The sequence below is a fragment of the Thalassophryne amazonica genome, chromosome 5 (genome assembly GCF_902500255.1).
Source record: "Thalassophryne amazonica chromosome 5, fThaAma1.1, whole genome shotgun sequence".
Lineage (NCBI taxonomy): Eukaryota > Metazoa > Chordata > Actinopteri > Batrachoidiformes > Batrachoididae > Thalassophryne > Thalassophryne amazonica.
In genome coordinates, this window is record NC_047107.1 from 69,739,916 (window position 1) to 69,752,473 (window position 12,558).

Sequence of the window (12,558 nt, forward strand, 5' to 3'; positions counted from 1 at the left end):
CCTTCCATGTTTATGCCTCCTCAGACCATCACTGACCCACTACCAAACTGGTCATGCTGAATGATGTTGAAGGCAGCATAACATTCTCCAGAACCTTTCTCGTCTGTCACATGGACTCAGATTGAACCTGCTGTCATCTTTGAAAAGGACATGGCGCCACTGGCGACAGGTTTGCCAGTTTACAGGGTTGCCAATTTACAGATTGGGAAGGTGGTGGCCTGGAGGTTTGAAATTGTGACACAATGACCTTGACCTTCATACAAATGATTGATCCATGGCTGACCTTGCCAGCGTCATTCTGTAATCCACATGAGTATGTGCCACATTTTTGTCCAAATCAGGTTGAACATCAAATTCCTTCACATTGACCTTTGCCTAAACAAATTCTTTAAGGTCAGCCTTAAAGAACACTTGGAAGGAATACGCCAATAAAAAGACATTGGCAAAGGTGACTGACTTTTTGCATATTTGCCCTTGCTGGGCAATTCCAGAACCCACTTCCATATGTGTGCCAAGTTCAAGCAAATTGGATGGTAAAATGGTAAAACCAGTTTTGACCTTTGGCTCCCAAGATTTAGACCTTTGCCAAAATAAACCATTTAAGGGAACTTATCAGGTTTGGTAGAAATCAGCCCAAAGAGCATCGAATTGTCCAATTAATGTGTGATTGTTGCCCTAAAATCACAGGCGCACACAAATAAAAAGTGTAATACTGCAAGATGAGTACTTTGTTGTATAGTAGAACTATTCAAAAATGACTAAAGAATGTGCAAGACACTGGTGTATTAAAAATGATACAGCAGAGCTTAGAGTTAGTTTGGGAACTGTGAGACAGTGAAAGTGGAGCAGGTACAGAGACGAAGTGATGTATGACAGGCAGCCAAAAATATCCCACATACTGTACAGTCACTAAGCTGGGTTCTACATTAATATGTTTTCACCATCACTGCAGTTAGCCAGTACATGTGAGATTTACAAAAAGCAAAGCATAAAGGAGCCTTTTGAGAGCAGTCCTAACGAGAGGCAGCATGGTGTAAAACAACGCAGCATCAAAGCCTCTCAGTGACATTCAGAGATTGTTGGTGCACGCAGAGCGAAGTGTTTCAGCCTGTTTGCATCCTCATGGCACAAAATCACAGTCTGAGTTTATTTTGAGTTGTCATAGCTGACATTTGCCACCTATACTGCAACAGAAATAACTATAAGTAAAATGTCTGCACGGTTGCAATGAACACTACACAACAAAATGATAGCACATGAATGTCAAATCATTCAAAATTCTTTCACCTCTTGGCAATTGCACTTCATGAATGTCTCCTTTTGTGAAAAATCCAAATTATATGTTGTACTTGGAAGGACTACCCTGAAAATACAGGCTCCAAAATAGAAACTCAATGCAACAAAACTCACTACATGTGTACCTTTTGAAATAAACTCATCTAAATCATTCAGCCAACATTTCCAAGTTATTGACTATAGCCGGATAAGCATGTGGACAGTGAAGCAATAATTTTGCCTCTGTAAACCACTACAAGGGATTCAAGAGGTGTTTGCATTGTAGACATTCAGCTTTAATTCAAGGGCTTTCACAAATATATTGTGATAACCATTAAGGAATAACTGCCAATTTTATATGTAGTTCCTCCATTTTCAGAGGCTTTAAGCGACTGAGAAGCTGTTTCATGGCCAGGAGTGACCTGTTGCCCTGTTATTCTATGGCAAATTAAGTAGATTGTGTTAATGTTCAGGTTGAGATTAGGGTTCATCGGTGGGGATTAGGGATAGGAACTGAGATTTAGTGTTAGGGTTTTGTGTTAATGTCAGGGTTCAGCTTTAGGGTTTAAGGTTTGAGAAGACTATTACAAAGAAGTCCTTGGTTTAAAAAGACAAATTTCAATTACAATTTCCTTGATGGCATATGACACATTCAAGTCTAGATTTAATCTGTTTTTAATTTTAAAAAGTCCTTCTTTGTTTCACTCTAAAATGAAGCAATTGCTGGTGCAACAACAGACAAAAGTTGCCCTGTACCCAGTTTCTCCAGTCACACAAAGAGAAGCTTGTAATTCCTTCAGAGTTGTCCATAAGTGCCTTGAAAGCTTCCCTCACTCCTCTGTTACGTTCTGTCACTCAGTTTTTGAAGTGAGTCAGCTCCAAACCAAATGACCACACATTATCATACACTTTTTTTTTCTTATTTATTTATTTATCGTGGAATGATTTAAATCAGTCATTTCCGACATTTTCTTCAGGGCCCCTTTTGTAGATGAATATTTTTGAGCTCCCCCAACTCTGACACACACATCTTTTTCTTCTAAACTCTACTGGAGTTTCTTTTAAAAAATGTAAATGATTCAAAACAGTAACTTTTATTGAACAAAATAAAGTCACAGTTTACCTTTATAGTGGAATTATTAAAAGTGACATGCATTATGTATGTTAAATGATAGATAGATAGATAGATAGATAGATAGATAGCTTTAAAAAGCAATATCAGCCAAATTAAACTGTGCCTCATTAATTTGTCTTGCCCCATCCCGTCCCTACAATACCACTGATTTAACTGAATGTAAAGATATATTAAGTGATTTTGAAATGTTTTTGAATTCATCTCGACCTGTCTAGAAAAAAAAACTGTCTTTAAAAGTGATCACTGCATACTTGTCTTTGCTTTTGCTGCATTGAGTTTGTACTCTGTATTCTGTATTTTTAATACAGTCTTTCAGAAGTTTGTGGAGTTTTTTAATTGTTCATAAGAGAAAGCACAACTTGTCAGCTTAGATATAATGCAATGTTAGAGAAATGACATAATTTCAAATGATTTGACATTTACAGTAAGTGACATTGTGCAGGGTCAAACTCACTTCTGCTGTATGTTGTATATGCAGCATGAACACGTATGCATGCACAACAACTGTGACGATATTCCTCCAGCCAATGCATGCTTATCACCATTAACACTCCAGCTCATATCTGTTATCTGTCTTTAAAACTAGCTTCTCTTTCTTGTTCTCTTTCTTTCACTCACCCTTCCACCTGCAACTCTAGGGCTATCTGTCAGAGGGTCTGGTGACTAAGTGGTATTGTTCCCCTCGCCTGCTTCTCTCTCCCAACAACTATACCAAGGCCATAGACATGTGGGCCGCTGGCTGCATACTGGCTGAAATGCTGACTGGACACATGCTGTTTGCAGGTACCTTTATGAGTTCCACGACGTGTCTATCATCGACTTTAGTCTTTCAAAAGACAAAATACTGATGAATCATTTCATGATATAATGAAGTATTATCACATCATTTGTATTTGTACTTCATCTTTACAGAGGTTTGTTGGAGTATTGATGACTAACTTGCGGTCACAGCATATGTTATTTAGGAAGAGTGGAAACTTCATTTGTCTATATTAAGTGTGAATTAAAATTATTTATTTGTATTATATGTGTAATTCACACAACTCTGCATATATCTGTAACAACTGTTAGCATCACTGTCACCTGCTCCAGTCAGCACTGTCTGATGTTTTTAATTAATGTGGTTGATGCTGTCTTAGTCTTTTTTTTTCCGTTACTATTTGTCTTGTGCATTTTTAGCATTTGTAGCCACATCGATTTTTATTTACTCACTAGATGGAGGATCGGGGCGATCCACTCATTCGCTGGCTGTTGCCAAAGCGCCGTCATCTTGGTTAGCATCTGACAGCCAGACATAAATAGAAATCAATGGGCATGATCAATGTTTTCAAAAGAGTTTCACTGTAAATCTGCATTTTCCGTCCTATTACTGTGCTGTTACATTTATTCAAACTCAGTCCCACATTTCAGTCAATCAATCAATCAATTTTTTTTTATATAGCGCCAAATCACAACAAACAGTTGCCCCAAGGCGCCTTATATTGTAAGGCAAAGCCATACAATAATTATGTAAAACCCCAACGGTCAAAACGACCCCCTGTGAGCAAGCACTTGGCTACAGTGGGAAGGAAAAACTCCCTTTTAACAGGAAGAAACCTCCAGCAGAACCAGGCTCAGGGAGGGGCAGTCTTCTGCTGGGACTGGTTGGGGCTGAGGGAGAGAACCAGGAAAAAGACATGCTGTGGAGGGGAGCAGAGATCGATCACTAATGATTAAATGCAGAGTGGTGCATACAGAGCAAAAAGAGAAAGAAACAGTGCATCATGGGAACCCCCCAGCAGTCTACGTCTATAGCAGCATAACTAAGGGATGGTTCAGGGTCACCTGATCCAGCCCTAACTATAAGCTTTAGCAAAAAGGAAAGTTTTAAGCCTAATCTTAAAAGTAGAGAGGGTGTCTGTCTCCCTGATCTGAATTGGGAGCTGGTTCCACAGGAGAGGAGCCTGAAAGCTGAAGGCTCTGCCTCCCATTCTACTCTTACAAACCCTAGGAACTACAAGTAAGCCTGCAGTCTGAGAGCGAAGCGCTCTATTGGGGTGATATGGTACTACGAGGTCCCTAAGATAAGATGGGACCTGATTATTCAAAACCTTATAAGTAAGAAGAAGAATTTTAAATTCTATTCTAGAATTAACAGGAAGCCAATGAAGAGAGGCCAATATGGGTGAGATATGCTCTCTCCTTCTAGTCCCCGTTAGTACTCTAGCTGCAGCATTTTGAATTAACTGAAGGCATTTTAGGGAACTTTTAGGACAACCTGATAATAATGAATTACAATAGTCCAGCCTAGAGGAAATAAATGCATGAATTAGTTTTTCAGCATCACTCTGAGACAAGACCTTTCTAATTTTAGAGATATTGCGTAAATGCAAAAAAGCAGTCCTACATATTTGTTTAATATGCGCTTTGAATGACATATCCTGATCAAAAATGACTCCAAGATTTCTCACAGTATTACTAGAGGTCAGGGTAATGCCATCCAGAGTAAGGATCTGGTTAGACACCATGTTTCTAAGATTTGTGGGGCCAAGTACAATAACTTCAGTTTTATCTGAGTTTAAAAGCAGGAAATTAGAGGTCATCCATGTCTTTATGTCTGTTAGACAATCCTGCAGTTTAACTAATTGGTGTGTGTCCTCTGGCTTCATGGATAGATAAAGCTGGGTATCATCTGCGTAACAATGAAAATTTAAGCAATACCGTCTAATAATACTGCCTAAGGGAAGCATGTATAAAGTGAATAAAATTGGTCCTAGCACAGAACCTTGTGGAACTCCATAATTAACTTTAGTCTGTGAAGAAGATTCCCCATTTACATGAACAAATTGTAATCTATTAGACAAATATGATTCAAACCACCGCAGCGCAGTGCCTTTAATACCTATGGCATGCTCTAATCTCTGTAATAAAATTTTATGGTCAACAGTATCAAAAGCAGCACTGAGGTCTAACAGAACAAGCACAGAGATGAGTCCACTGTCCGAGGCCATAAGAAGATCATTTGTAACCTTCACTAATGCTGTTTCTGTACTATGATGAATTCTAAAACCTGACTGAAACATTTGTACAGCCACTATTTGTCAAAACAAATACAGAAGAGGATCAGACTATTTATATAACAGACTTGAATGAATTTGTTCATCCCAGTCCAAATAGAAAATAATTCCATCAGTTTGTCAAACATACTGTCTACCATGACACAAGATACTAGTCTGATCCTTAATTAATGTCATTATGCAGTTAAAGATGGGAAATAATCAGGGGTGAAAGTCAGAGCTTTGCACGCTTGCATCATATTAGATATTAATATTAAAGTCTGCTCTTAACCCACCTGCTATGCCTCTTTTACGGAGCGTTTCTCCGTGAAAATATAAAATAAAATAAACTGAAACAGCCATGCCGGCCAGGGTGAAAGTAAGATTATTCATTAATTTCTGGACCAAGTTGAAAGAAATCTGAAAACATTACACTGGAATATGGAGTATATCACAAAGAATTTAATATTATTCATGTATATTAGTAGAATATACAATGTCAAAGCGACTGTCATGTGACCCAACAAATTGAGAGAAAAGCATTTCCATTCTATGAATTTGCTCTAACAGAATATCTCAGGATGGAAAACCTGATGTGAAGAAAAACCCTGAGGCTAATTAAAAAGAGATAAATTGAGACTTATGAAAGTGAGACTTCTAATTGAATCGCTAAACGATGTGTGCAATATTTCTCACGGCAAAGCATTCAGGCAGTAAAGCTGAAGTCACTACTTTACAGAATACAGATCAAACACAAAAAAGATCCTTTTCTAACCTTTTATTTAGTAATTTTAGTCATTTCCCCACATCATTAATATTACATATAATACACACTTATGAAAGCTCACTCCACAATTTATCACTATTTATTTTTTATTTCTTTAACCTTTATTTGACCACCTGGCAATACTTTGTCAGCTTGTTGCTGCACCCGAACGCTGCACAAAACAGCATTTTCAGATCACTTTAACCCAAGTTTAAGCCGGCGAATCATCGATTTCTATTTAATCTAATGCCTGACGACGCATAATAACGCTAAGAAAGATGGCGGATGCCTGGCAACAGCTCATGGGCTGCATCCGCCATCTAGCAGATTAAATAGAAATCGATGGGTGCATATCTTGACAGGATGCCAGTCTATCACAGGGCAACATGTAGACAGACAAACTCATTCACACTCGCATACATGCCTACAGTCCATTTAAAATCTCCAATTCACCTAACCTGCATGTCTTTGAAAGGGGAAGGAAGACAGAGCACATGGAGGGAACCCACATGAACACAGGGAGAACCTTCCAAGTCCACACAGAAAGGACCAGGTGGCCAGAGATCCCAGCAACTTCTTGCTGTGAGGAAACAGTGGTAACCACTTAGCCACCGTGCCACCAAATCAAGTCAAATAAACATCAAATAAAATAAAATCAGGAAAATACATATAGGGAAAAAAACAATAGTCTGTGGCAATATATGTTCATACTGGTGTGAACCAGCTGTGACTCACACAGAGTATATATACAGTGCCCCTTGGTATTTCACATATTTTAATTTGTTTATGCCATTTCAAATACAAAAAGTAAATCAGGCTTCTCAATATAAAAAATTTTCAAATTATCTTCCTTAAACGCAAACTCAAAGCAAATTTCTACAACTTGAAGTAATAGGCCACTTTGGTATAATACTTGTAAATAATCTTTTTTATTATATGGCTACGACAGTACGCATGCTCTGATTAGCTGATTTCCGGTCTGATATTTTCCCATATCAGACAGTTACTGTGACAATTGGTCTGGATCGCATATTAGATTTGCACTTGATAGGCTTGTCTGTGTTTATTTTATGTTATGGTCATTGTGCATGATAAAATATGCCAACATGGACCTGAAAAGGAGATCCACCGGTTCTCACATGTATCTCTTAGATCCCAAAATTTCAGAGCTGACTGTGCAGTACTTTTTATCCCGTTACTTATGGAAATTATGCAGCTCCACTGCCTGAGTGACTGAGTTGCTCACAGAGTGACTCACTGTATACTTTTCCTCTTAAGTACAGAGAAAATCTACCAAATTTACCAAATACCAGTGCCATAGAAATCATGATGACATTGCAGAAATGGTCATAAAAATTGATGCTGCTTCTTGGAATCATGGCCTACCAATTTTTACTGAAATACATTCATGTCTTTTTGAGACATTCAACTAACAAAAAACAAACAAGCAAACGGGCCAAAATATAATAAGGTAAGAGGAAGCAAATCAGGCGTTTGGAGCAGCTTAGTGACTACTTTATAATATGAGTCACTAATAGATGAATAAATCAAAATTAAGTCATGAATATTTTGTGTTAGACCATATAAAGTTCTGATGATGGGAAAGGTGACGTCTCATTAAAGCTGAGGAGAGTGGTTCTTCCAGCTGTTCTCCTCCAAAGACACTTTATTCACTTTTTGCAGGCTCCTTCTTTGCCTGACCAGAATAACAATGATGACGGTGGAATTCTTGCTGAAGCAGATGTAGTTCCTGCTGACAGGTTCATCTGACCTCCACAGAGATGGTGCCAAATGCTCCCCGGTGTTCTTCTGATGATTATCTGCTAGAATTCAACACAGAAAATGTGGAAAAAACAGTTTACTCTGTTTCTCTGATCCTTCAGCGAAGTGGCAGCAGAGTTAATTAATTATTGTTCACCAGGGGACACTGTGTACGAAACAAACTGCTGCTTTCTGACGTTCCTACAGTGGTCAGTGTGTTTATATACAGTAGCTCAGTGGTAAAGTTTAAATTCTGAATCTGTAAATACTCTTTGCATTAAACCACATGAGCATTACGTTGTTTGAAGCTCTGATTTTGCATTTTTTTCATACGACATTTAAGGGATGTTATTTTTACTTGTTCACTTTTTTGTGTGTCGTTTTCTTGCACTTAAGTTGTGCATTTACCCTCCCAGGAGCTCATGAGCTGGAACAGATGCAGCTGATTCTGGACACAGTGCCAGTGCTGAGAGAGGAAGACAGGCAGGACCTGTTACAGGTAACCCCTGTGTAAGCCTTACATATACATAAAGTTCTTATAGTTTGTGTTATGCTCTGTACCGTCTTTAACGGATATGGAACCAGGAAATAGAGTAGACTAGAGCCAGTGCCAGTTTGCACCTTATTGCCACAAATGAGTGACTGAGGCACTTTTGTTTGAGATTTGATGCAAAATGTACCCCAAATGGGCTTTTCACTATTAAATTCAAATGTCCACAAAATCCAGAATCTGGATCAGATCCATATAAAACTTTGTCAGGTGATAGTGAGCGTCAGTCTGCACCTCACTTTCAAATATGAGAGTGATTGGGGCATGTTTGATTAACATATAATGTACTATATATATATATATATATATATATACACACACACACAATTGTGGTTTTCAATGGCTACAAAATCTGTAATCCGGTGTCTCAGACCGAACGGTCCGCCCTACCTCCACTGCGCATGCATGATTTCGGAGCTCAGTCGCTCATCTGAGACAGAGTCTCTTCACCCAAAGCGATCAAATAGATTAATGTGATTATTAACCATCAGATGACAAGGTAAAACCTCTTAAATCATTCTAAAGTCAGTTTTATAGCAGAAAGAAGGTGATACTCTGTGGTCTAGTGGTTAAGGCGTTGGGCTGGAGACCAGAAGATCCTCGGTTCAAATCCCCGCCTGACTGGAAAATCACTAAGGCCCTTGGGCAAGGTCTTTAATCCCCTATTGCTCCCGGTGTGTAGTGAGCACCTTGTATGGCAGCACCCTGACACCGGGGTGAATGTGAGGCATTATTTGTAAACTGCTTTGAGCCTCTGATGCAGATGGAAAAGCGCTATATAAATGCAGTCCATTTCCATTTACCATTTATATTCTGTGACGCTTTGAAATGGATGATGCGCAGTGAACACATCAGCTAGCAGCTCGTGTAGCCGTGGCGCTCTGATTGCTTCCTTTGTCTTTTATGATGAAATAATGCTGAATTTATGTGGAAATGATAACAGTAAAAATCAAAAGATATCTGTCGCTGAGATAGATGATGACTGGAGTGCAGTTTGAAGCAGAAATGAGGTGATAATCCGTGAACTGCAGCTAATGATGTATGCGCAGTAAATCAGACCCAGATCAAATTTAGTCAGTCGTTAAAGGATACCATCCTACATAGCGCTCTCAAATATTAAAGAAATTAGATTTTTTTTTTTTTACAGTTATGAATTTTTGAAAATTTGTTCAATGTTCAATTTTTCCAATATTTTTTCTGACTTTGACCTTTGACCTATCACCTTGAAAATCGAATCAGTTCTTGCCTATCTGGATATGAATCCTCTGTAAAAATTTCATAATGATATATGAAAAATTGTGGGTTCCAGGCTGTTCACAAACAAATAAACAAAATAGGGCGAATTGGCTGTCAGACGCTTGGTTAGTGTCTGACAGCCAGACATAAATAGAAATCAATGGGCATGATCAATGCTTTCAAAAGACTTTCACTGTAAATCTGTATTTTCTGTGCTATTACTGTGCTGTTACATTTATTCAAACTCAGTCCCACATTTGTACAGCAACTATTTGTCAAAAGAAATACAGAAGAGGATCAGACTATTTATATAATAGACTTGAATGAATTTGTTAGTCCCAATCCAGATAGGAAATAATACCATCAGTTTGTCAAACACGCTGTCTGCCATGACAGGAGATACTAGTCTGATACTAACAGTTATACACTCAACAAAAATATAAACACAACACTTTTGGTTTTGCTCCCATTTTGTATGAGATGAACTCAAAGATCTAAAACCTCAAATATTGTTCACAAACCAGTCTAAATCTGTGACAGTGAGCACTTCTCCTTTGCTGAGATAATCCATCCCACCTCACAGGTGTGCCATATCAAGATGCTGATTAGACACCATGATTAGTGCACAGGTGTGCCTTAGACTGTCCACAATAAAAGGCCACTCTGAAAGGTGCAGTTTTGTTTTATTGGGGGGGATACCAGTCAGTATCTGGTGTGACCACCATTTGCCTCATGCAGTGCAACACATCTCCTTCGCATAGAGTTGATCAGGTTTTCAATTGTGGCCTGTGGAATGTTGGTTCACTCCTCTTCAATGGCTGTGCGAAGTTGCTGGATATTGGCAGGAACTGGTACACGCTGTCGTATACGCCGGTCCAGAGCATCCCAAACATGCTCAATGGGTGACATGTCCGATGAGTATGCCGGCCATGCAAGAACTGGGACATTTTCAGCTTCCAAGAATTGTATACATTATCCTGCTGCAACATGAGGTGATGTTCTTGGATGTATGGCACAACAATGGGCCTCAGGATCTCGTCACGGTATCTCTGTGCATTCAAAATGCCATCAATAAAATGCACCTGTGTTCTTCGTCCATAACAGATGCTTGCCCATACCATAACCCCACCGCCACCATGGGCCACTTGATCCACAACATTGACATCAGAAAACCGCTTACCCACACGACGCCACACACGCTGTCTGCCATCTGCCCTGAACAGTGTGAACCGGGATTCATCCGTGAAGAGAACACCTCTCCAACGTGCCAAACACCAGCGAATGTGAGCATTTGCCCACTCAAGTCGGTTACGACGACGAACTGGAGTCAGGTCGAGACCCCAATGAGGACGACGAGCATGCAGATGAGCTTCCCTGAGACGGTTTCTGACAGTTTGTGCAGAAATTCTTTGGTTATGCAAACCGATTGTTTCAGCAGCTGTCTGAGTGGCTGGTCTCAGACGATCTTGGAGGTGAACATGCTGGATGTGGAGGTCCTGGGCTGGTGTGGTTACACGTGGTCTGCGGTTGTGAGGCTGGTTGGATGTACTGCCAAATTCTCTGAAACGCCTTTGGAGACGGCTTATGGTAGAGACATGAACATTCAATACACGAGCAACAGCTCTGGTTGACATTCCTGCTGTCAGCATGCCAATTGCACGCTCCCTCAAATCTTGCGACATCTGTGGCATTGTGCTGTGTGATAAAACTGCACCTTTCAGAGTGGCCTTTTATTGTGGACAGTCTAAGGCACACCTGTGCACTAATCATGGTGTCTAATCAGCATCTTGGTATGGCACACCTGTGAGGTGGGATGGATTATTTCAGCAAAGGAGAAGTGCTCACTATCACAGATTTAGACTGGTTTGTGAACAATATTTGAGGGAAATGGTGATATTGTGTATGTGGAAAAAGTTTTAGATCTTTGAGTTCATCTCATACAAAATGGGAGCAAAACCAAAAGTGTTGCGTTTATATTTTTGTTGAGTGTATAAAACATTTATTAATGGCTGAGTGGATCCTTGTCATTTGAATGGTGCTTTGTATGTCATGTGACATGGATTATTCATTCCATTTACCGTGCAGTTTGGTTCCATACATTTTGTACCATTGCACGCTGCAAACCCTGCCCCCATACACACACTATGGGGGCGGGGTTTAGATAAGCATGGCAGAGTTTGTTTTGCTGACAGACGACAATGGGAATGAGCTAACTGACAGTTCTTCTAATACACACACACAAAGAAACAAATCCACTATGCCATAAGCCGTCTGGAGGCATGAAGAGCTGTTAGGATGAAAGATGGACAAATTTCTGACATGATTTTTCACTGGCATGAGGAAGTACACAGTCTTTTTTTTTTTTTTTTTTTGGAAGTACACGAAGTCAGTGCATGGTATCATGGACTACATCGTCACAATTGTTTTTGGACTCCTGTTTAAAGTTCGTGTTAGACTCTTAAGCAGTAGTAAAACACACCAAATGTAATTACCTTTTCTGTTTATAAATTAATAGAATATCAAATGACAAGGATCTATTTTAGCAATTATATTAAACAAATAATGAATGTTTTTACATTCTTTCAATTGAACAAATATTTAATTAATCGGTTCACCTCATGAAATATCCAAACCATTGAACATTCATTATTTGTATTGTCATGCACTACCATACTGTTTGTGTTTCTTAAGGTTTGGCTTTGATATTTGTGTTTAATTCTATCATGTTTTTGAAATCTATTTTCATTGAGTGTATAGACCAGAATTTTACAAGTTTAGTATGGAGCAGCCTGCATTCTGT

At 39.2% G+C, this 12,558-nt stretch overlaps 1 protein-coding gene across 2 annotated transcripts in view; it reads left to right on the plus strand.

The window, feature by feature from the left end:
- mapk4 (mitogen-activated protein kinase 4) overlaps positions 1 to 12,558 on the plus strand; it is a 64,346-nt gene that overhangs the window by 41,848 nt on the left and 9,940 nt on the right. For both annotated transcript variants that reach the window (XM_034170492.1, XM_034170491.1), the window contains exons 4-5: positions 3,049 to 3,193; positions 8,389 to 8,471. In XM_034170492.1, coding sequence (XP_034026383.1) covers positions 3,049 to 3,193; positions 8,389 to 8,471 — 228 coding nt within the window. The remainder of the gene's footprint in view (positions 1 to 3,048; positions 3,194 to 8,388; positions 8,472 to 12,558) is intronic.